The sequence below is a fragment of the Erythrolamprus reginae genome, chromosome 1 (assembly GCF_031021105.1).
Source record: "Erythrolamprus reginae isolate rEryReg1 chromosome 1, rEryReg1.hap1, whole genome shotgun sequence".
Lineage (NCBI taxonomy): Eukaryota > Metazoa > Chordata > Lepidosauria > Squamata > Dipsadidae > Erythrolamprus > Erythrolamprus reginae.
In genome coordinates this window covers 372280536-372306527 of record NC_091950.1, presented here as the reverse complement: position 1 = coordinate 372306527, position 25992 = coordinate 372280536, and the positions used below count along the sequence as shown (strand labels likewise).

The window sequence follows — 25992 nt, the reverse complement described above, 5'->3', positions numbered from 1 at the left end:
CAAAATGTTCTATTGGAAGCTATGGGAAAGCTCTGGAATACAATTACATTGTAACGATTAAACATTTTTCTTGATTTTTCCCTAATTCACAAGAGTGATAACATGTTTTGGCTGTCTGAGAAATGGAAGGTATAAAATTTATATATACCTGTTGGATTTGAAATTTGAAATACATTTTTTATACTAAAAATGAGATAATTATTTAAAGTTCACATTAAGAGCATTGGTGGTTTGCAGGTTAAAGAACTGGAGCATGTAATAATGTTTTTAAAATGTAAAATTTGTTTTAGTGGATGTAAAATTAAAATGGATTCGTCAAAAAATCTTGTTTCACATTTACTGAACTGTGAATGGATTTGAAAAGATTGACATATTTTCTCTGTTGACAACAGAAAAAAAGGTGTTATTGACTCATAATTTGATCTTGTTAATTAGAAAGCAACATTTTAATGTACATAAACAGCTTTATAGGGAAATTGTTTAATTATGAAAGAAGTTAATTAAAATAAGACTTGGGATTTATTCTCAGTCATCCAGGCCATTGTTGTCCCAAAGGTGCTTTTTTTCAAGGAGGCAACAGTACATTTTTTCTTTTTTCTTTTGAAGACATTTCGCTTCTCATCCAAGGAGCTTCTTCAGGTCTGACTGGATGGTGGGGAATGGAAGGATTTATACTCCTTGCAGACAGTTGGTCATTTGCATTTTTAGAGAGCCATCAAGGCCATTTGGAGGTTTATCTGTGTCTTTGGGTTCACCTGAGTAGTGCAGACGGGTGTGGAGCCTTCTTGGCTGCAGGATGGTGGGGTTTTTTGTCCTGTGTCCTTTCAAGTGTTGAAGACAGGCTCAAGCTCTTAGGGATGCATCTGTATTGTCTGCATCTCAGACTGAAGTGCAAATGGCTCCTGTAGTCTGCAATTTTTCTGGAAATCCATTCATACTCCCACACAATTTGAAGGGTGTTTGTCCCAAAATGCATAGTTAAAAGTCTGGAGATTCTCAGTCATCCAGATCATTTGTTGTCCCAATGGCTTCACACCCATCTGCACTACTCAGCCATCCCTGAGGATACAGATAAATCTCCAAGTGGCCTTAACAACTCTTTAAAACAATGCAAATGAGCAGCTGTCTGCAAGGAATATAAATCCTTCCATTCCCCGCCATCTTTTCTGTCGAGCTCTCTGGTAGACTCCTCCCAAAAATGCACAGATACAATTTCAGACACACACACGTTTGAAAATTCAAAACAATGTTCTTTATACCGAAAATGCAAATAAACAGAGCACTCTTTTTGTACAGCAAATAGCACTTGTCTCCAAACAAATTGGTAATTTGTACAAGTCCCTTATCAGTTCTGTGATACTTAGCTTGCAGCTGTGAGGCAATTCACAGTCCTTCTTCTTTCACAAAGTGAAACACACTTTGCTCTGGGTTAGTTTCAAAGCGGGGAAAAATCAGCACACAGAAGGTCAAAGTCAGCAAAGCAGTCATGAAACACAACGATCAGATAATCCTCCACAATGGCCAAACCCACAGGCTGCTATTTATAGCAGCCTCACTAATTACCACAGCCCCACCCAACCACAGGTGGCCTCATTTTCTTTGATAATAATCTCTCAGTTGTTGTTGCCTATGCATCGCTCTCCGCATGGGTGGCTGTATCATTAACTCTTGTTCTGAATCCAAGGAGGAGCTAGATAATTGATCTCCTGAGCTGTCTACCACACTCTCCTCCTCCTTGTCACTTATGTCTTCTTGGTCAGAGGAGCCTTCATCAGCAGATTCCACTGGGGGCAAAACAGGCCTGCAGCATGTGGATGTCTTCCCCACATCCACAGTCCTTGGGGCAGGAGCTGGGCCAGAGCTAACCACAACACCATCCAATCAGAGATGAAGAGGCTTCTTGGATGAGAAGTGAAATGTCATCAAAAGGAAAAGCAACAAAGTCCAGTTGCCTCCTGACAAAACACCTTAGGGATGGCTAGGTTCATTCCTACTGCAACCAATGTTCACATGATGTTTCAACACAAAAGTTTGTACTTTATTGTTCTTACCTTCTCAATGTGTTTATCAAGATAGACCTTTAAAATATTTCACTTTTTTTTCCCAGATCAGTCTGGGAGACCTTCTTATTTGCAGTTCTTTTATCCACCTTTACAACTTTGCCCTGCTTATGTTTGCTGGGACCAAACTTTCAAATATGGCTGAGAGTGTTCAGTAAAAATGGGTAAGTTGCCTGTGGTTGGAATTTGCAATGCCATTAGTGCAGTTGAGATTAGACATTTCTTTAATAGTTTATTATGGTGAAATAGTGGCCATATTCTTATCTGAGACAAGACATAGAAGGCTGCTACATTCTGCCTTAGAGTTAAGGTTAGGGTAGTAGTAGTAATCTAATAATTACTAGTAGTCGTAGTTGCTATCAAGTAGTAATCTAATGCAATGGCTCCTTCTTCTGTGACCAGAAGTAATTGTGATTTCTCTTCTCCATCATTTATTTGAAGTAGAATCTGTACCTTAACAAGCCAGAGTTTATTGTTGGGTTCAGTTCTAAGTTTTTTAAAAAACAAACTGGTGGTTAGGTTCATATGTCCTACTATATAGATTTATTTATTTATTTATTCTTTGTCCAATATACAATACATATGAGAGAGAATATACATTAGGAATATATATATAAAGATAGGAAGTAAAAAGAAGGGAAGTGGATAGGAAGAGAATATATATAGAGGAGAGAATATATAAGATTAAAGAGGTAAGAAAAGAGAATTGGACAGGGGACGATAGGCACAACAGTGCACTTATATACGCCCCTTACTGGCCTCTGAGGAATCGGGAGAGGTCAATCGTGGAGAGTTTAATGGAGAAGTGTAGGGGATTGGGGGTTGACACTATTGAGTCCGGTAATGAGTTCCACGCTTCGACAACTCGATTGTTAAAGTCGTATTTTTTGCAGTCAAGTTTGGAGCGATTGATATTAAGTTTGAATCTATTGTGTGCTCTTGTGTTGTTGCTGTTGAAGCTGAAGTAGTCGTTGGCCGGAAGGACGTTGCAGCGTATGATCTTGTGGGCAATACTTAGATCGTGTTTTAGACGCCTTAGTTCTAGGCTTTCAAGGCCCAGGATGGTTAGTCTATTTTCGTAGGGTATTCTGTTTCGAGTGGAGGAGTGGAGGGCTCTTCTGGTGAAGTATCTTTGGACGTTTTCGAGAGTGTTGATGTCTGAGATGCGGTGTGGGTTCCAGGCAGATGAGCTGTATTCGAGAATGGGTCTGGCATAGGTTTTGTAGGCTCTTGTGAGTAGTGTGAGATTGCCGGAGCAAAAGCTGCGTAGGATCAGGTTAACAACTCTGGAGGCTTTTTTGGCGATATTGTTGCAGTGGGCTTTAGCACTTAGGTCATTTGAAATGAGTATTCCGAGGTCTTTTACTGAGTGTTGGTTGGTAGTGAGGATTTGTTTATTCAGTTCATATATGTGGTTTGGATTCTTTTTGCCGATGTGGAGGGTAAAGCATTTGTTGGTTGATATTTGAAGTTGCCAGGTGTTGGACCAATCTGAAATGAAGTCAAGGTCTTTTTGAAGAGTGAGTGTGTTGTCGGTGGTGTTGAAGAGTTTCACATCGTCGGCAAAAAGTACACAGTTGCTTACGATATTATCGCAGAGGTCGTTGATGTATAGGATGAAAAGAGTAGGACCTAGTACGCTGCCTTGGGGAACGCCGCTTTTGACAGGGACAGGGGAGGAAATGGCGCTTCCGATTTTGACAACTTGTTGTCTGTTTGACAAGAATGCGGTAATCCAGTTGTGGAGGAGTCCTGAGATGCCATAGGATTTGAGTTTTAGGAGAAGTTTGTCGTGAACCACTGAGTCAAAGGCTTTGCAGAAGTCGATATAAATTGCATCGATGAATTTTCCTTGATCAAGGTGGGTAGTCCAGATGTTTTTGCAGTGGAGTAGTTGTAGGTTGCAGGATAGTTTCTTACGGAATCCAAATTGTTTTTTTGATAGTAGGTTGTTAGATTCTAAGTAGAGAGTGATTGAACGATTTATAATTGATTCCATGATTTTACAAGGTACACAGCATAGTGATATGGGTCTGTAGTTGTCAACTAGTGATGGGTCTCCTTTTTTGAAGATGGGGATGACTACTGCTTTTGACCACAGTTTGGGGAGAGTGCTGGTCATGAAGGAATTTTGGAAGATGATGCTTAGAGGTTCAGCTATGGCAGATGAGAGTTTTCTTAGGAAGTATGCACAAAGACCATCTGGACCGACAGATAGGGAAGGTTTGAGATCACGGATTTCTTTTTCAACGTAGTCTGTGGTGAAGATGATTTGGCTTAGGTTATTTAATGAGTTAGGAGTGCGATTTGCGAAGAGGGGGGATGAGTTATTACTGTTAACAAAAACGGAGCCAAAGAAGGAGTTGAAAAGATTTGCTTTGGATGGGTCGTCGTGGTACTCTATGTTGTGTGGTCCAATGAGAGGTGGAATAGGTCTGGAGTCGTTAAGTTTGTTGTTGACGAAGTTGTAGAAGGCACGGTTAGATTTGGAGCGTAGGAGGTTTTCCTCTTGTTTACTGCGGTAGTTCAGACATTCTACTTTTATTTGTTGGCATATTCTTCTGTAGCAGTTTTTGAAGTTGTTTACAGGACCTTTTTTGTTTCTACGCCAGAGGGATCTTTTTTTGGTTTGTAGTTTCTTTAATGAGATGGGAATGTTGTTTTTCTGTTTTCTTCTAGGAGGAGTAATTGGAACATACAGATCTATAAGTCTATTGATTTGGAGTAAGAACGTGTTGTAGAGGTCATCGATGGAGATGCAGTTGGAGAAGAGGGATTGCCAATTAATAAATGAGAGACTGACGTCTATGAGTTCGTAGTTAGCTTTCCTGAAATTGTACTTAGGTGACACGTTGTTCTGTTGAATGTTATGATGGCGTAGGTTGAGGTTGAAGTTGATCATACTATGGTCGCTGTTGGAGAAGGGTTCTATGATATGCAGTCCATAAATAGCACTTTTACTATTGCAGAAGATGAGGTCGAGGCAGCTGTTGAGTCTGGTGTTGTTTAATACTAATTGTTCCAGTCCCAGGCTGGTGACGGTGTTGTAGATGGCGGTATGTATAGGTTCGGTGGAGCATTCGTTTAGTGTCCAGTTGATGTGTGGTAGGTTGAGGTCACCTAGGAAGATAATGGGGTAGGGGCTGATTTGTGCAAGTAGTTCAGCCAATAGGAAGCACTAAACTGTAGAATTCAGCTTAGTGGGATGTTTGAATTAGGCTGTAGCATTCAAACCCTAAATTGTGATACAAGAACAAATCTGCATTATACAGTAATTTGGGATATGAATCTGGCTGCTTATTTACTAATCACATGTAAAATTCAACTGATTAGTATGTCCAATTGCATGGTCATACTAAATAGCTGGAGTCCAAATAGCTGAGAGTTTCTTCACATTTCTTCATAATTCTAAGCATTCTTATTCAAGACAATGGCTTATAATAAAACAGTCCAAACAGGTTTATATTATGCTACTTAATTCCAGTATGTACTCATTGTTTATTTAATATGTTTTGCTTTACTTTTATTTGTAAAAAAATATGTTTGAAAAAAATGTTCCTAGGAGTTTGGGTTTGTATCTTGCATCCTTTCAATAACAAGTGTCTATGGGGATGAATTTTTTAAAATATTTTTTTACATAGTTTGTAACTTTCCTATTAAATATAAAGATGAAAAACCAAAGGATCTCAAAAGCTGCTCTGTTCTTAGTAACTTGACATTCTATTGAAAAGGTCAGATCTTGATGTAGAAACAATTTGGTTAAATGAGCCTTGAAATTTGGCTTGTTGGCTCTTGTCTGATAATGTCTTTCCTGTGCTAAACCCATTTATGTTAAGGCTCCTTCCAATACACCTGTTAAAATTGAAAGATTTCCTTATATGTTTATACTCTTCCTTGAGTAGATGCCTATGATGGCTATGCCTTCCACACTTATACAGCAAGTATTATGCAGGTTGCTCTTGAGTTATGATGTCACATGTCATCACTTAGCGACAGCAGTCTTTTGTACGTCTGCCTTTTTCTGGACATGTTACTGCACAGGTGTAAAACTCGATCACATCATGTGACATATTTATTTATTATTTTATTTTATTTTATTTATTAGATTTGTATGCATATCATGCATACAAATACATATCATGACATATTGTGACTTTTTTGCCTTTGTGGAACTGGGATGGGTCCGTGGAACATCTGGCCCATGGGCTGCCAGTTTGACACCCTTGTGTATGCTGCAAAGTGGCACTGCAGTGATTTTTTTTAGTGAAAAAAATCCAGAAAGCATTGAGTCATGTCAACTGTACAAGACTTAATTAGTCTCAGTTATTGTGTATGCTTCTCCAGCCAATACAAAATGATAACTTACTCTATAAAATGCTTCAGTGGGTTTTCATTTCTGGTTTGAAAAGCTGTAAAAAAGCCCAATTCTTGGCTTCTGAAAAGCTCACCACATCAACTTTTAAAATATTTGATTTCTTTGTCTTTAGCTCTGAAAGTTTGGTCTGAACTGATACTACTATTTGACTGGCACCATAATACTGTTAAGAAATGTTCTATTGCATAAATATGAGCTGTTACATCTCTACAGCTCAGATAGATTTTATCATATTTTTGTATCTCATTTGCATTTTTGCCAGTTTCTATTAAATAGATTGCTTCGTTCCATGAGTCAGCCAACTCTCTGATATGACATCTTCATTTTATCAGCATCTTTAGATGTTTAGATATAGATGATGCAGTTGTGGGTTGAGAAAGCAAGTTGTATAATCTCTTTGCTTTAAGCCAAATCCATCCTTATGTATAAGAAAAATATAGATACATTTTATAAAATAATATTAAATTTTAAACCAATATCAACTTGAAATAAAATGTAAATATCTAGATTTTTTTAAAAAATATTGTAAATAGGACAACAAAGTTTGTTTCTGAATAGGCACTGGAAAGCTTTGGGATTTCAAAGTAATATTGATTGGATGATAATGATACTACAAAAATTATAGTAGGTATAACCAAAGACAGCTAGTAAAAGCACAATAGAAGTACTAAGATAAATGTTTTTCTTTAAACCTGTAGCTCAGAAGAATCTAAAAATACAAGATTACACAAGCACACATTCCATTAACCATCAGATGATGGCATGATATATGTATAGCTTTTGGAAAACTTCCCTGTATATTATGTCACAGAATGATAGTGAAAAAGGCAAATAACATACTGTAGCTTTATTAGGCAAACAGTTTTGCCTTCATGGATCTTCTGAAAGGTCTTGAGGAGACCCACAGGTTTGGAAACCACATTTTGAGAACCAATCCTGTAAAACATCAAACAGTTGAAGTGTTAAAGCATCTCTTTTCTATATCAAGAATAATATCATCCTGATAGTTTTCTTTATCACATATACAAATTGAATTAAAACACCTGCAGAGTGTTTAAGGACAAAAATATTGATGCCTAACTCAATCATCCCTAAAGGTGATTTTTCAAGAGGCAACTGGGCTTTCGTGTTTTTCTTTGAAGACATTTTGCTTTTCATTCAAGAAGTTTCTTCTGCTCTGAAGTCTTTGTATTTTTTGCGGGTGGGTGGGTGGGTTGGATTTGGTCATCTAATTTCTGCAAATGATAAACCACCAACGACCAAAGTTTAAAAGCAAAACATTCCAGTGAAAAGAGTTTAAAAAAATAATCATGCTTTGAAACTTCTTGGAACACTAGTAGACATAGTCTCCAGATCTTCTTGGAGCTGGGAGTTCCACTGCTTTGGCATTGCAACAAGACAGGGTCCTCCGTATATTCCATCATGAGCACCTCAATAGAAGATGTGCACTAGAGTCTTTCTAGCTAATTGAAGAGAAAGAGGGCCTTATTCATCATAAGCAGATAGCATAATTTTATATTAATATAGGGAAGAATTTACTCAAATACAGTACAGTGATACCTTGTCTTACAAACTTAATTGGTTCCGGGACGAGGTTCTTGAGGTGAAATGTTTGTAAGACGAAGCAATGTTTCCCATAGGAATCAATGGAAAAGTGATTAATGCGTGCAAGCACAAAATTCACCCCTTTTGCCAGCCGAAGCACCCGTTTTTGCACTGCTGGGATTCCCCTGAGGCTCCCCTCCATGGAAAACCCCACCTCCGGACTTCTGCGTTTTTGCAATGCTGCAGGGGAATCCCAGCAGGGAGATTCTGTTGCCAGAGAAGTGCCCTTTTTTGCGCTGCTGGATTCCCCTGCTGGGATTCCCTTGTAGCATCACAAAAACACGGAAGTCCGGAGGTGGGGTTTCCCATGGAGGGGAGCCTCAGGGAAATCCCAGCAGTGCAAAAACGGGCGCTTTGCTGGCAATGGAAGTCCAGAGGTGGGGCATCCCAGCGGCGGCCGTGGGTTTGTAAGGTGAAAATAGTTTGTAAGAAGAGGCAAAAAAATCTTAAACCCCGGGTTTGTATCTCGAAAAGTTTGTAGGACGAGGCGTTTGTAAGATGAGGTATCACTGTACTTGTACATGTGAATTTTGTAATGCCTGTGCTGGCTCCAGAAACTCAGCTTATATATAGTACAGATTGCTTCTCCTTTTTTATGCCGGAGGCATAGAGTTACCAAAATTTCTTCCTGCCCACCCAATATGTTTTCTTAACCAGCTATTTCTCTGAAGCGGGTGGAATGAAATTCAACCAATTTTAATTAAAACCCACTGGCTGCTGTTAAATAAGCCGAAATCCCCTCAGACTTGAATAGAGAGACATCTGGCTTCACTTGCAGAAAGCAGCCGCTCTGTTGCTTTTTCACATAAGTGCTATTCACAGTTTCCATAACCATCTGATAAGAATATAGATTTCACCTGTGTAAAAAGTTAGTGATTTTAATTGAATTATTTCTCAGTTGTGAATTTAAATTCTCAGCTTATGAGCCTTTTGTTCCCAGCTGAACATAATTACCAACATAATGAAGAAATTGCAGCATATTCCAAGTGCCTCGTGACCAAATCTAAAATTAATTAGTGAATCTTGCTATGTATGGGGAATCCCTAAATTGCATCAATGCCTCTGAGGATGGTATTCTCATCCAATTGACAGATTCTGTTCTGTTGGTTTTGCTGAACAGAATATGTGTTCCAGTATTTATGATGCAGCATTTTTGCAACGTGGTTTTTAACAAAGGCACATTTTTGAGTATATTTTTTTCCACTGAATTATAAATGATGAATATAAAATTTGGGCTCACGTTGTGATCCATTTTGTGTGCTATCAAGTCAACATTGACTCTTAGCGACCACATGTATTTTCACCATTTGTCAATCATTTTATATTCTGTATTCATCAGGTTTTCTTGAATAAAATGCAGGAATAGCTTTTTATGGCCTTCTCCCCCACACATGAATTGATGTGTTTGTTCTGATAATCCTCCACCTCCAACATTTTATGTGAGTGATGGTGAATCTATGGCACAAATGCCGCAGGTGGCATGTGGAGCCATATCTGAGGGCACGAAAGGCGTTGCCCTATGTGTTGTGGTTAGCTCTGGCCCAGCTCCTGCCCCAAGGAATGTGCAGGTGGATGTGGGGGAAACATCCACATGCCGTAGGACTGTTTTGCTCCCGATGGAATCTGCCGACGAAGCCTCCTCTGACCAAGGAAGCGTGAGTGACAGGGAAGAGGGGAGTTTGGCAGACAGCCCAGGAGGAGATCAATCATCTGTATCATCATTGGATTCTGAACAAGAATTAATGACACATCCACGCATGCGTAGAGTGATGCATAGGAGACAACAACTGAAGGATTATTACAAGAGAAAATGAGGCCGCCTGTGGTTGGGTGGGGCTGCTGTAAATAGTGCTACAGATAAAAGTGCAACCTGGTGTTTTAGCCTCATGGCAGTTTATCTGATTCATTGTTTCATCAAGATTGTGGTTTTTGTGCTGTTCAAGACTCTCTGGACTTTAGAATTGGACTCAATTTCCCAGTTATTGGGTGAACAATTGGATTGCATGTAACCTGTGCCTTGTGTGTACCAGAAAATCCCTTTGAGATTTAAAAAAGGGAGCTTTTTCTGTTTTTCTGTTTATAAAAACTTTTGGGTTTTCCTTTTATCGTGTGGTGTGTGTCTTCCTGGACTAATTACCCTGTAATTACAGGCGGTTGAAACACACCGGTGGAACACCTATACCAGCTCCAGCATGCATGTATGCTCTGGCAAGCTGATTTTCGGCCTTCTTTTTATCCGTTTTCACTCTCCTCAGGCTTCGGGAAAACCTCCTGAAGCCTGGGATGGCAAAAAACAGCCCAAAAGGCCAACTGGAAATTCACTTGTGTGCGTCACCCTCAGCCTCCTTTTTGTTGTCAGAGGTCTTCAGGAACTTCTTCAGCTTTGGACAGTTGCAGTCAGGCCTAACACACCTCGGCCCATTTCTTCTACAGCTGGCAAGGCTTTACTGAAGGCCTCTGCAGATGATAATTGTTGTGGTTAGCTCTGGCCCAGCTCCTGCCCCAGGGAATGTGGAGGTGGATGCAGGGAAAACTTCAACATGTGGCCTGTGTTATTGCCGACAGAGTCAGTTCAGAGTTTAGTTTCCTCGGACAAAGAAGAAAGTGGGAGTGACTCGGCAGAGGGGGGCTTGGCACACAACCCAGGCAGTCAATCTCCCTTATCTTCCATTGATTCAGATGAAGATGTCTTGGACCCACGCAAGCGCAGAATTATGCGTAGAAGAGACCAAGTAAAGACATATTACAGGAGATAAGAGAGGCCACCTGTGTTTGGGTGGGGCGCCAGTAATTAGGGCTGCTGCTATAAATAGCAGCATGTGGGTTTGGCCGTTGTGGAAGAGTATCTGATCGCAGTTCTTCAGGAATCGTGTGTTGTGGTTTTCTGGACTTTGTTTGTTGATTTTTCACACCTTTGAAACCAAAGCAGAGCAACATGTGTGTGTGTGTGTGTGTCTCACTTCGTTGGAAGAAGAAGGGGTGTGAAGTTTCTTCACAGCTGCTAGCTAAGTACTTAATGACTGCTTAAGGGAAATTGTACAGACTACCCGGTTGTTTTGCGATGAGTGCTCTTTGCAATACAAAAAGAATGCTTAGTTTATTTTGAATTTTGTGATAAAGAACATTGTTTTGAATTTTCAAATGTGTGTGTGTCTGAAATTTGTACCCTTGAATTTTCGGGAGGCTCCTACCAGAGAGCCCGGCAGAACAATAATAGAGCTCCAGATCAACCCAGAGGTCTGCTACAGAGGCCTTCAGGAAAGCCTTGCCAGCTGCAGAAGAAATGGGCAGAGGTGCGCGAGGGTCATTTTTCACCATCCCCAAGCTTCATGATGCTTTCCTGAACCCTGGGGCGAGCGAAAAACGGGCCTACCGTAACTCTGGAGGGTTCAGTGAAGTCTGTTTGTATGCAGGGGGAGCAACTTGGGGAGGTTGTGCGCATGCACAGGGGGGCAGCACAGAGGTTGTGCACATGCCTGGGGGACATTACATTATGGGTGTGGGGATACATGCGCGCACCTTTTTGGCACCTGAGCCAAAAAAGGTTTGTGGTTGGTAAATCCATAGTAACTGAATTTAAACATGCTTGGGATAAACATATATCCATTGTAAGATAAAATACAGGAAATAGTATAAGGGCAGACTAGATGGACCATGAGGTCTTTTTCTGCCGTCAGTCTTCTATGTTTCTATATTTCTACTCAAGATCCCCATGGACAATTGGTGGGCCACTGTGTGACACAGAATGCTGGACTCGATGGGCTTTGGCCTGATTCAGCATGTTCTTATGTTCTAAATTAATTAATAAGCAAATGAATAAAAAATCTTTGCCATCCCAAATAAGTGCCTGTTTGCTTTGGCTCTGCAGTTAGCATGACCTTCACGCTTTGAGTGTCCTTGCTTGCAATATATATACTCTTGGCATACATTCCTGAGTTTCCTCCTCTCCTATATTTCTTCCTCCCCCACAAGAACATCACAATGAGGCAGCACCGTTGGGGGCAGGGTGTTGTCTGGTTTATGGCTTGGTGCATTGTACAAACTCAAGTAGAAGTTGCTTTTATTCCATTAACCATGCATTAGTTATTGAGCCGACGTAGCTATAAGGCTAACCAAAATTTCACCCTTCAAGGCACAATCTCTGGAATAATTTTCTATAAAGTAATACAACCATTACATCAAAGATTTAGTATATGGCTCATATATTGTCTCTTTTTTGTCAAGTGACAGTTCCTTCCCTTTTTTCCCTGCCCATACACTTGAACAAAATGCCAGACTTGCCTTAGATCTTGCTTTAAGCCAAGAAGAAGGAAGATTTAAGCCAAGAAGAAGGAATGATCACCAGTGTAGATGTACTTTAGCAATAAAATGATATGCCTCTTAACTGCAACATACAATTTATTTCCTACAGGAGGAGCCAATAAAACAGCAGGTGCATGCGGAATTTTTTTTATTTTAAAAAAAATCAAAAGTTTTGACCATTTTATCCTTCCTTAGAAAATAATGAGCCACATTGGATATATAGAAAATATTATTTAAAAAGCTGTGTTTTCAGTATGGAAGAAAACATATTTAGATTTCATAACTACCACTTGACTCCCTTGCTAGCACTTTCATTATCTTATTATCAGCATAGAATTAAATTGATTCAGAGTTAGTAGGAAAAAAGGCATATTGCAGAAATTATCCTAATTGAGGGAGATCCAAAGTTTTCATGCTGCGAAAGGGGAAAAAAACATTTCCATAATCAGCAGAAATAGAAGTGCTCCTTAAAAGCACTTCAGAATAGCAACTTTGCCAGGGTGGTAATTTATATTATGACCGGTAGTTAATAAATTTTACAATGTCACAGGTTCTTAAATATACTATATTTTTTTATAAGTAACATTAAAAAACAAACTTTTTTGAAATTGTCAGCAGCAAAACAAATTATAGTTCAATCTGGAAGCATATGAAGGCTTAATGTTTTCCATGAAGTCCGTAAGTAAATCAATATGACGACAGAAAAAGAAATAAAATGAGTTTATTATTATTTTTTCGCAGATTAGCCTAACTGATGAGTCCATCTAAAAAACATTCCATTAGAGACAGGTGGTGATAGAATATTAAAATCTAATTTTGAAGTACAGTACAGTAATAGTATTACAGTCTTGCATAAGGTAAATAAACCAATTAAGCAATAAATAACACACAGTTTTAAAGATTGACTTTCTTCTACTTTTATAGGGCTATGTCTGTCTGGGAGAACAATCTCCAGATTACCACAATTTGCAGTGTGGTAGGAGCCTGGCTTGGAGCATTTCCTATTCCACTGGATTGGGATCGTCCATGGCAGGTTGGTTACTCTATTTTATATGAATTATGTTAAACTGATCAGACCAGCTCCATCCAGTTCCACATTTAGTTTATAATTACCTGGCTCACTCCCTTATAAAAGCTTATAAGCCAAATACTAAAGGCCTTTTCTATTTTGCCTTCCAGCATTTCCTGTTCATAGACCAGTGATCTTTAAGATTTAATTGTAATTTTGTTGTAAAGACTATTGAAAGCAGCATGGTACAATATTTTCTCTAACCAAGCTGGAAGTGGAGGAAGCTACTTCCTCAATGTCACATTGAGGAAGTGCTTGTCAGAATACTTTCAGATGTACTCAGTGCAAACCAGGCCTTGCTGCTTGCTAATGTATAGTTATTTCTCAAGTTCAAACAGTAGCCAATCAGCATCCAGCTCATTAATGTAATGGCGGCCCTTCACTTCTTATGCCAGTGATGGCGAACCTATGGCATGTGTGCCACAGGTGCCACGTGGAATCATATCTGAGGACATGAGAGATGTTGCCCAATGTCGGCTTCAACGTGCATGTGTACGCTGGCCAGCTGATTTCGGCCTTCTTTTCATCCACTGTTGCTTTCCTCAGGCTTCAGGAAAGCCTCCTGAAGCCTAGGAATGGCTAAAAAGAGCCCAATGGGCCAACTGGAAATTCATTGTGTGGGTCACCCCCAACCTCCTTTTCACTGTCAGAGATTTTCAGGAACTTCTTTGGCTTTGGACACCTCGCACACCTCGACCCATTTCTTCTGCAGCTGGCAAGGCTCTCCTGAAGGCCTCTGCAGCTGTTAACTGAGCTCCAGATCAATCCGGAGCTCCGTTATCATTTTATTTTATTTATTATTTATTTATTTTGTCCAATACACAATGAGGGTTTTAGTGGGTATATATCAATACAGTATACACATAGTAAAATACATGATGAAGGTTGCAGAGGAGATACTCATAGTAAAATATATCTAAGAAATAATAGAAAAGAAGGTATGGTAATAGAACTTATCAATGAAAGAATAGAAGAAGAGATATAGGAATAGAAGAAAGGTATAGGAGATATAGGAGAGCAATAGGACAGGGGACGGAAGGCACTCTAGTGCACTTGTACTCGCCCCTTACTGACCTCTCAGGAATCTGGATAAGTCAACCGTAGATAATCTAAGGGTAAAGTGTTGGGGGTTTGGGGATGACACTATGGAGTCCGGTAATGAGCTAGAGAGGCCTTCAGGAAAGACCTCTGCAGTGGATAACAGAGCTCCGGATCAATCTGGAGCTCTATTGTTGGCTACAGACGTCTTCAGGAAAGTCTTGTTGGCTGCAGAAGAAATAGGCTGAGGTGTGCAAGGCTGGGTTGCAACTATCTGAAGGTAAATAGTAGGGCAGTTCCACTTCCATTTCATTTCCAAACTTCCGGTTGGCCCGTTGGGCTATTTTTTGCTGCCCCCAGGCTTCAGGAAGCTTTCCTGAACTCTGGGGAGGGCAAAAAACAGTGCAACAGGCCTACTGGAACTCTGGAGGCTTCAGTGAGGCCTGTGCACATGCATGGAGGACATTGCATTATGTACACAAACACACGCACACATTATTTTGGCACCCAAGCCAAAAAAGGTTCCCCATCACTGTCTTATGCCATCAGAGAACGTGGCCTGCGGTGTACCTACTACGTTCCATTAAAAGCACTTAACAGAATGCATTTGAAATGGCTATTGGCTTCAGATTGATCCTTGAAACAGCCTTTGCTGAGCCACCCTTTGCCGAAAACATGTTTTGTAGTTTTCCAACAAGCCCTTAAGCATTTTGCTGCCTGTAGGAAAAATGAGAAGCTGGCAGGATTGTAGGACAACTGTACATTCATCTGCCAACGTTGTTGGGGAAGGGAGGAGAGAATAAAGTGATTCTAATCATGTAAAAAGTGGATTAAAATGTTCTCAAAACAGATATACCCACAACCAAAGGATAAGGGTATTTGGCATTAAGCATTCTGAATCTAGCTACTTTGAACAGAATGCCTAATGTAAATGAACGTAGTCCAGTTTTAATTACTATTCTTGTATCCCTTTTGCTTCATATTAAATGCAAATCTTGCTTTGTAATTCAGAAATAATAACGAAAATTTGGGGCATTGGTTTCTCCCTCTTTTAAAAACAGCACACATCTATATTCTCACATATCTTTCTATAAATAATATCTATAAAAATATAAATCAAATTGAGGCCACCCCTCCCCAAACCCAAGATACTAAAAGGGCACACTAGTGTCCAATTTCCAAACATGCCATGGCTACAGGAGGGAGGAGAGAATCCCAAGAAACAGGATGAAGTGGAGTTCCCCTTAAGGGGCAAGGTTACCTCCTTCTTCCATTTTCAGAGGAAGACCTTAAAAGCTGCCTTTGTACACCCAGAATCTCAGAGCTAATCTCCCATCAGCAGAACTCTTGATGGGAAGAGGACTCTGTTGAGCAAGGGGTCTTCGAACAGACCTACTGGGATATATCACTTTTCATATATTAGAGCTAAAGTTGTGGATGGAACAGGTTTTAGTTCATTAAATCTACATGACACCTTAAGATGCCTCTAGGTTCCTGGAAATTTTAGAAAGCAATTCTGTCAGCAATATTTTGGTTTATCATAATTCCTCCTTTCAGAAACTATTAGAAATGGCTAGGCACATAGCAACAAATGTAATCATAAGTGTGGTACAAATTGGCAGAGCTTTCAAATTCACTACCAGGCTTTATTTTATCAACCTCTTAATAAGGAACATTGAATAAGTGTGTGTGTGTGTGTTCATGCATAGATTAATGTACAATAGTGGCGAATATCTGTAACTCGGGTGTAGGATGAGGGTGAAGGTTTGTTCTCTGAGCTTGTGGGTTGGTTTCCGAATGTTTCGTTATCAGGCTAGGTAACAACTTCAGCAGAATTTAGGGGATAAATTAAACTCTGCTGAAGATGTTACCTAAACGTTCAGAACCAACCCACAAGCTCAGAGAACAAACCTTCACCACCTCATATATCAATATATAAATGAGCCTTTATCTCAAAACTCTGAATTGTATCAAGATGGGGTTCAAGGTTCAAGAAATAATCAGCAGGATCGTTTATATTGTTTTTAGAACAAATGTTTGAAAAAAGAGAGTTGATTTATAGAAAAAGGACTAATTTTACAAAGGAAAGGAAGTCTAGGATTGCAACAGCAAATGCTGTGCAGAAACTTTCAAGACCTATAGAGAGGTCACATAATTCATGCTTCTTCTTAGCATTGGTTAAAAATGAAGGCAAAATGATCCTCTTGATATGCATTTTTGAGAGCTTCTGAAGCCTTGAAAACTGCAGGATTATATAACAATAGTGGTATGTTTATAGCCAAGTAACCATTTTCTAGTTCTTCAGATTTGCCTTAAGCTGGTGCAAAATTAAAGTCTGTTGCATTTTTTTTTTGTCTCCGCTTATATTTGAAAATCGTACCAGTCCTCTAAAACCATTTCGGTAATATCCACAAGAGAAGTAATGGATTCTGTAGCTCTTACAATGTTTTAATAAAGAAAATGTGTGGGAGAATGGAAAAATGATGACTGCATTGTATGAGAAGCAGAAGAATGCTTACAAAGGGAGTGAGCTATTTTTGTATTCCTAGTTTGGAAAATGATTTTCGTAGAGGGATTTGGCATGATTAGAGTTTTTTTTTTTTTTAAATAGAGTTGGAATAAAAACTTTTGGAGTTAATCCAAAATTAATCCCCATGCAGTTTGCACTGTTTGAGTGCTAACCTTGGTAAATCAGTACATAGAAACATAGAAACATAGAAGTCTGACGGCAGAAAAAGACCCCATGGTCCATCTAGTCTGCCCTTATACTATTTTCTGTATTTTATCTTAGGATGGATATATGTTTATCCCAGGCATGTTTAAATTCAGTTACTGTGGATTTATCTACCACGTCTGCTGGAAGTTTGTTCCAAGGATCTACTACTCTTTCAGTAAAATAATGTTTTCTCATGTTGCTTTTGATCTTTCCCCCAACTAACCTCAGATTGTGTCCCCTTGTTCTTGTGTTCACTTTCCTATTAAAAACACTTCCCTCCTGGACCTTATTTAACCCTTTAATATATTTAAATGTTTCGATCATGTCCCCCCTTTTCCTTCTGTCCTCCAGACTATACAGATTGAGTTCATTAAGTCTTTCCTGATACGTTTTATGCTTAAGACCTTCCACCATTCTTGTAGCCCGTCTTTGGACCCGTTCAATTTTGTCAATATCTTTTTGTAGGTGAGGTCTCCAGAACTGAACACAGTATTCCAAATGTGGTCTCACCAGCATTCTATATAGCGGGATCATAATCTCCCTCTTCCTGCTTGTTATACCTCTAGCTATGCAGCCAAGCATCCTACTTGCTTTCCCTACTGCCTGACTGCACTGTTCACCCATTTTGAGACTGTCAGAAATCACTACGCCTAAATCCTTTTCTTTTGAAGTATTTGCTAACACAGAACTGCCAATACAATAGTCAGATTGAGGATTCCTTTTCCCCAAGTGCATTATTTTACATTTGGAAACATTAAACTGCAGTTTCCATTGCTTTGACCATTTATCTAGTAAAGCTAAATCATTTACCATATTGCCGACGCCTCCAGGAATATCAACCCTATTGCACACTTTAGAGTCATCGGCAAATAGGCAAACCTTCCCTACCAGACCTTCCCCTATGTCACTCACAAACATATTAAAAAGAATAGGACCCAGAACAGACCCTTGTGGCACACCGCTTGTAACCTGACTCTGCTCAGAATACTCGCCATTCACAACAACCCTCTGGTGTCTATGCTTCAGCCAGCTGCAAATCCATTGAACTATCCAGGGATTAAGTCCAATCTTCACTAATTTATCTATCAGCTCTTTATGTGGAACCGTATCAAAGGCTTTGCTGAAGTCCAGGTAGGCAATATCCACGGCACCACCTTCATCCAACACCTTTGTGACATAGTCAAAGAAATCAATGAGATTAGTCTGACATGATTTGCCTTCAGTAAAGCCATGCTGATTTGGGTCCAATAATTTATTGTTTTTTAGGTGCTGATTTATCCTCTTTTTCAGTAGAGTCTCCATCATTTTAACGACAACTGATGTCAAGCTAACTGGCCTGTAGTTACCAGCTTCTTCTCTACTGCCCTTCTTGTGGATAGGCACAACACTTGCCATTCTCCAATCCTCAGGAACATCTCCTGTTAACAAGGATTGGTTAAACAAATCAGTCAGGGGGGTAGCAATGACAGATCTGAGTTCTTTAAGAACTCTTATTTAAATGTTTAGGGCAGCCTTGTATCTAAGTAATAGAAAATGAGCCAAGGGATACAATGCATCCCTGTTCTTCCCTGACCATATTCTCTTTTCTGGCCTAATTTTGGGTGGGGTGGGGTGGGGGAAAATACCCTGAGCAAAAATTGGCTAATTTCCAATGTAACTAGGTTTTGGTCCCCAAAGAATCCTGGTTATGCAAGGAACAAGAAACAGCCTTTAGCCGTATTAACCTCATTAAGCCTGATTGTGTGAAGCTATTTGCCTTGGCTCCTTTCTGAGTTTTGTCAGAAAATCTGGTCTGTACCTTTAAGATAGACTTCAGAGAAGGAAGACATAATCAAGGTGATAGCTAGGAATCAAGCAAACCAATTACCTTTTTAAATAGTAGTTGATCAGATTCAAGTATGTTGGAGACAGTGAAGGACTACCAAAATTTTTACTACCACACTGTGGGCGTGGCTTATGCAGGACACCCTGTATTTTATTTCAACATCTTTCAGTGCAAATTGGGTGCTCTGGGGTGGAGCTCCATTTTCGCTACCCCACTGCGTTCCCCTCCTCTCCCCCCCAAATTTGGGCAGTAGTCCACCTCTGGTAGGAGATAAGGGGAACGAGTGATCTGCCGCACAAATCCCAGCAACCAGTTAGGTCCCACAGAGTTGGCCTTCTCCGGGTCCCGTCGACTAAACAATGTCGTTTGGCGGGACCCAGGGGAAGAGCCTTCTCTGTGCCGGCCCCGACCCTCTGGAACCAACTCCCCCCAGAGATCAGAATTGCCCCCACCCTCCTCGCCTTTCGTAAGCTCCTTAAAACCCACCTTTGTCGTCAGGCATGGGGGAACTGAGATATTCCCTTCCCCCTAGGCGTATACAATTTATGCATGGTATGCTTGTGTGTATGTTTGGTTTTTTTAAATAAGGGTTTTAAAAATTATTTTAAATATTAGATTTGTTACATGTTGTTTTATTATTGTTGTTAGCCGCCCGAGTCTACGGAGAGTGGTGGCATACAAATCTAATAAATAAATAAAATAAATAAATAAAATAGGCTTTGCATACAAAGACTAATACACCATTTCCTGGATTACTTTTTATTATTGTTTAATGTCTGGTTAATTCCTGAAGAGATTGAATTTATTTTTGAAAGAAAATATCCATTAGAAATTCAGCCTTCACCAGACCAAATAATGCAGTATGTCTGTACTGAAATATACACTATTTAACATTCTGCAGAAAATATGCAATGCCATGTTACTGAACATGAATAAGCAAATCTTTGGTTTGAAAAAGCAGGCATGACAAATTGAAATGGTGACCTTTCTCAGGCTGTAAATACAAGGCTGAAGCAAGGTCAGCAAGAATCCCTAAGGCACCTTATGAACATATTATTATTTTGACTGCTCTTCTGAAGACCTCCAAAATAACGTTATATATATAAAACACCAAATGCACATTTAGTGATATAAAGATTAAGCACAAAAGATCAAATCAAAGCAATTACAAACAACAAAGGAGCTGGTTTGATGCATCCTAGGTAGTCCTCGATTTACCACCATTGGTTTAGCAACTGTTCAAAGTTATGAGCGCTGAAAAAAGTCACTTATAAGAGTCCTCACTCTTATGACTATTGCAGTATCCCAAAAGTCATATGATTGCAATTTGGGCATTTGGCAACCAGCATGTATTTACAATGGTTGCAGTGATCTGAGGTCATGCGATAATTTGTGACCTTCCTAGTTAGTTTCCAAAAAGCAAAGTCAATAGTGAAGTTGACAAATTGCAATACCTTGCTTAATAACTGCGGCAAAAAAAAAAAGCTGCAAAATTGGGGGCAGTCACTGTTTGCTTAACAACCATATCACTTAACAAGGAATTTCCTTGTCCCAATTTATTGTTGTAAATTGAAGACTACCTGCGAAATATAATGGAAATTCTAACAGCCAGGAGAACATATGGAATAAGTAGACTCTTTTTCCTGCATTCTTTTCAAAACTGAAATAGCTTTCATCAACCTGGAACTTCCCCAGGTAGAATAGAAGGGTATCTCAAACATCTGTCAATTGTGTTTCCAAAACAACAGTAAATAAAAGATATTCTAGAATTTGTTGGTATGCGTGCATAATGCAAAAGCTGGAGACAGAAACTAAATGCCACCCACACAGGGACTGTTTTGCATTATATTGCCTGGATTACGTTTCTTTTGTAGTCCAGGAGATGAATAAAAAAACAAGATGAAGTTCAAAGGATTGTAAATTGTGTCTTTTATAAGGGTTAAGGAAATAGAGTGTGTACCTGTGCCTTAGCATAGCAAAAGGCACTGAAATAGAAGGCCTAGACCTACAGCATTCTACAAAAAGAGGAGAGATAAATTGCAATAGTTTTTCCTCTTCATTTAAATTAAAAGATGGTCTCTATTGTGCTATTTGAGCAAACAAGTTTTGGAACGGAAGTCAATTCATTAATGAAATAATTTAAGCTTTAATTTTCCCTAAAAGTTTAAAAGTCTTTATCAAAATAAACCATCGGTATTAAGAAAGTTAACGTTCATGGATCTGGATAGCAGGTTCTCTGGTTTGTTTAATTGGGCATTGCCTTACGCACACATATAAAATAAATTTTAGTAAATAGTTGTCTGTATGAACCCCCAGCAGGTAGATCAGTTTTCAAGTACTTCTTTGCCAGACCCAAATTCCTAATCCTAAGGGCTGAGAAATATGAGAATTATTGTCCTGAGAGATGTAATCGTAGGGTATTACATGAAAACAGCTGAAAGAAGTCTACAGGTCAGGCCACCGATGAACTAAGGGGTCCTCAATGATTGTTGAAAATATCTGTGCATACTTTCAATACCATAGAAATGGTATGGATCACTGCATATCATCTATATTAAGAACACACAGTGATAACTTTTAGATTGGAGCAGATAACTATGATTGCTGCAATGTTATACCTGCAAATGAGAGCAAGACATTCCCAGTTCTTCAGGCCAGATTATTTACATTACGTGCAATGGTTGTGCATGCAGGAGCTCTGTCTTTGCACAAAGTTGGGCTTTGGCCACTAAGAATCATTTTAGAGTAGCTAGCTTAGAGCAGAATGTGAATCATGCCAAGGAAGGCCATTGTGCCAGCAATTTGCATTCATAGATTAAGATATCCTTTCCTAAGAGAGTCAGCAAACTCAGCCTAGTGGAAATAAATGTAGGCTTGATTAAGCAAGATGTAGCTCTGTTCAGTGGCTCTCATGTAGCTCTCTCTCTCTGTGAAGAGATGAGATGAACAAACCCTTCCTTCCCTATTCTCACTACCTTCTGTATGTGAAGGGCAGCTGTACAGTAAGAATTCTTCCCTCGGTTACAGAAACTTTGAACAATTGATTTCAATGTGGAGAAGCAAGAAGAGCATGAAAGAACAGTAGAACTAGATAGCCCCCATTCCCTTTCCCCTCCTCATATGTATAGCTCAGGCAAAAGAGCTATGAGCAAATGCCTCTTAACCTGCTTTCATGTTATCTACATTTATGTAAATACAGTGATACCTTGTCTTACAAACTTAATTGGTTCCGGGATGAGGTTCTTAAGGTGAAAAGTTTGTAAGACGAAATAATGTTTCTCATAGAAATCAATGGAAAAGCAATGAATGCGTGCAATCCCAAAATTCACCCCTTTTGCCAGCCGAAGCACCCGTTTTTGCGCTGCTGGGATTCCCCTGAGGCTCCCCTCCGTGGGAAACCCCACCTCTGGACGTCCATTGCCAGCGAAGCACCCGTTTTTTGCGCTGCTGGGATTCCCTTGCTGGGATTCCCCTGCAGCATCACAAAAACACGGAAGTCTGGAGGTGGGGTTTCCCATGGAGAGGAGCCTCAGAGGAATCCCAGCAGCGCAAAAACGGGCGCTTCGCTGGCAACGGAAGTCCGGAGGCGGGGCATCCCAGCAGCGGCGATGGGTTTGTAAGATGAACATAGTTTGTAAGAAGAGGCAAAAAAATCTTAAACCCCGGGTTTGTATCTCGAAAAGTTTGTATGAAGAGGTGTTTGTAAGACAAGGTATCACTGTATTTCCATCTGCAATTAATTTTATCTTCTATAACAAAATGGGGGTAAGTAGCTCGCTCAAGACTAATGTTCTTTAAAATATTCACTGAAATGTCTTTATTTCATATTTATAACTTGTAAATTTCAAATCTGAAAGCTCCTTAATAAACACTAACCATTTTTTTAAAAAAATAAATCATTTTCAGTATGCTTTAAGAATGAATTTGCAGCTGCAGGACACATTCATAATTATAAAAATGTAGTCCTGTTGAACCTCAACTCATCCATTCCCTCTGTGCCAGCAACCCCTTCCTCCTGTCATTGAGAAACAAAAATGAAAGAGGAAAGTACCTCCTTAAGAGTTATGTATAAAAATTCTCTTTTTATAATTAAGCAACGAAGATTTCCTGGCTTGCCTAAATAAATCCAGCTTGGATTGGATTTCACTTCGAGAGAAAAATGATCAAAAGGATGCCCTGTCTAATTAAGAACTCAATTGATTGCATATCCATTGGAATTTATAGCAACATTCATTTGCAATGCATTCATTTTTATTACGCTGTGACATTTAGTGAGTTAATCAGTAAAACCAATCAAAACTGTTTTATTGCTAAAAAGATACCCTGCATAATTGATCAACTTTTTAATCTTGTGTGTGTGTGTTTAAAAAAATTAAGAAGCAGGCACTATCTTGGAAGTAGTATTTATTTTTTTCACATTCTGAAGCTTTCTCCTCTAGGATATGGTATGATGTTATTTTATTTAAAAAATAACAAGTACCAGTATGCTTTGTCTCTGTGAAGCTATTTTGTTCCATTCAGATTCCATTTCAGTTGATCAATGAGCTGGCTTCTTTACGTCTTTGACTGATTGATAGCCTGAGTTCTTACATACAAGTAAAATAATATCTTTATTTTGTTCTGGGTGGATCTGGCTAGCTACTTGTGATTTCACCCATCACAAAGTACATGGAGTATAGTTTTAAGGCTTAAGTTCAGTTAGTGCTGCATAAATGGGGGATTTTGCTGCCATGTTTATATATCTCCAGCTCTGTAATACTGACTAGGGAATTCCACATAAATATCTGGCACTGCTCCCAGAATTTTCATCCTTACATGTTTCAAATATTGACTAAACTCAGAGGAATATTGGGATATTAACTGCTGCTCCACATTATCTACCCAACTTGGGATTCCAAGTGCACATATAACACACAAGCAGCAAAAATATTTCAGGAATTCATTAATGCCAATTAATTTCATTTGAGAAGAGCACAGAGAGGTAGGAAGAGTTTAAAAAGAGAGATCAACTATTTTAACAATGGCTGGATCTCGTTCCAACTATGGGAGCATTCCCTGAACCAGCTTCTGCTCAGTTTTCTCTTGCTGGTATAACGGGGGCATTTTGGTATAGAACCCAGTTTCATTCCCCTAATATTGGGGACCATAAGCAGCTTCAGAAAGCTGCAGGAAAAGCAGTGAATTGGGAAAGACCAGCAGTTCTTCCATTTTATTTTATAGAGATTCTTCTCTTGGATGAGAAGTGACCAGTGATGGAGAACCTTCTACCCACAGAAGATGGATGCTCAGATCTAATTTCTAGCATGATAGCAGAACTTTGCCTTGCAAATATTCATTGTGTTGCAATGACGTCATTGCAGGAAGCATTCATTATGATGTGTGCCCCATTTTTTCCCTTTGATTTATGGTCTTCTTTAATATGTTTCATTCTGTTGTGCTTCAATGTCAAATCTGTTACCCAGCTACCTAGGACTGAAAGATTGCAGTAGGTGAAGCAAGAAGGAGCAGCTTAAAAACAAAATAGCAAATTAACTGGAAAATAAGAATACATCAACTGCTCTGACCACAGATACACCACATATTTCTTACCTGGTTTTGATCAAGCATCATATGCAATAGCCACCAGCTAGTTACACTTTAATGCACTTTAAAAACTGTACAATTGTTCATTTCCTAAGACATGCTTGATGGCTAGTACCTTTTTTTAAAATTGTTCTGGGTGAAAGCATGTCAAACTTTGCAAAGGATTCTCTACCCCATTTTGTTGTCTTTTCAGACATACCAAAAACTTGTGCTCATCGAAGTCCATCCTTTTCTTCTTCTAACGCAGCATTTTCCTCTTTCAGGTGTGGCCCATTTCCTGTTCACTCGGAGCCACCTTTGGCTATGTGGCCGGTCTCCTTATTGCATCTTTGTGGATATATTGGAATAGGAAACAGCTTACATACAAAAGCAGATAACTGGTGCAAGGAGGAAAGGCATTTTGATTGTGAGATCCCATGAAGATTGCACAGGGCTATGGTCAAAGATAAAGGCTTTCCAAACCTTTTCAGAGCATTGTTGGGCTTTACTCTTCTTCTTTTTTTTACAGCATGGTCAACATGCACTGGCAATGTGATCATACATTTGTTGTATGTCCTAAACTACATTACCCTGAGAGATTGTATATTCCTTCCCACACGAATAAAATCTTCACAGTAGATGATACTTCTTCGCATATTTGTGATTTTCTCCCTCCCCTTCTGGGTTTCACCAAGTGCCTAAAATCGGCTCCCCTGTCAATCAGTGGATTTCTTAATAAGGTGTTGCTGTCTTGAAGTGTATGTTTGCACAGCGTCACTAGTTTCACACTACGTGTGGCCATTGTCCCAGCAGCTCTCATGTGATCAGGCAGCAATTAATGCATCTTGAACCTATTCTCTTTTTCATGGTGTGTTTCTTTGGAGTTAGAATGGCTATAATGGCTTCATCAAAAACAGTCTTCAGTCCTTTCTGCGTTAAAGCTGAGCATTCCACATAGCAATAGGCTCCTATCTGTCAAGGAAACAAATGCATTTAATAGCTACATAGACAGTCAGCATCTTCCCCAAACTCTATTAGTGAACTCAGCGGGCTTTAATTTTTATTGAAATACCAATGTTTATTTTTTGATTTGTCTTTGCCTTGAGAAAAACATTCCAGCCATCTATCTTCCAGAAAAAGAAGCTTGTATTTTGGTGACAGATATAGAATTCTTTTCATTACATTCAGGGTTTTGGCAGTATATTTGTATCTGAGTCATTTTAGGAAAGGGTAAAGAACAAATGAAGTGTACCAATATTTAATACACAAACAGGGATTACCGGATTTCAGAAAATTTTCAATGGCTAAATAAATTATGATTCCTAATATGAGTATATTACACTTGGAGACTTAAAAATTCAAATGACTGTTTTAATTTTCTCAAATGTATTCTGTGTTCCATTGCCTTATATTGAAGTAGGTTATCTTTCAATTATTGAA

At 39.2% G+C, this 25992-nt stretch overlaps 2 protein-coding genes across 4 annotated transcripts in view; one reads left to right on the top strand and one right to left on the bottom strand.

The window, feature by feature from the left end:
* The window catches only part of PIGF (phosphatidylinositol glycan anchor biosynthesis class F), a 34174-nt gene extending 8977 nt beyond the window's left edge, over window positions 1-25197 (top strand). For all 3 annotated transcript variants that reach the window (XM_070734555.1, XM_070734553.1, XM_070734554.1), the window contains exons 4-6: window positions 2108-2224; window positions 13267-13375; window positions 24837-25197. In XM_070734555.1, the coding sequence (XP_070590656.1) occupies window positions 2108-2224; window positions 13267-13375; window positions 24837-24950 (340 nt within the window). In that variant the 3' untranslated portion in view covers window positions 24951-25197. The remainder of the gene's footprint in view (window positions 1-2107; window positions 2225-13266; window positions 13376-24836) is intronic.
* Window positions 23378-25992, bottom strand: part of RHOQ (ras homolog family member Q) — a 39818-nt gene continuing 37203 nt past the window's right edge. Inside the window, exon 5 of the mRNA XM_070734556.1 lies at window positions 23378-25524. Coding sequence (XP_070590657.1) covers window positions 25369-25524 — 156 coding nt within the window. The 3' untranslated portion in view covers window positions 23378-25368. The remainder of the gene's footprint in view (window positions 25525-25992) is intronic.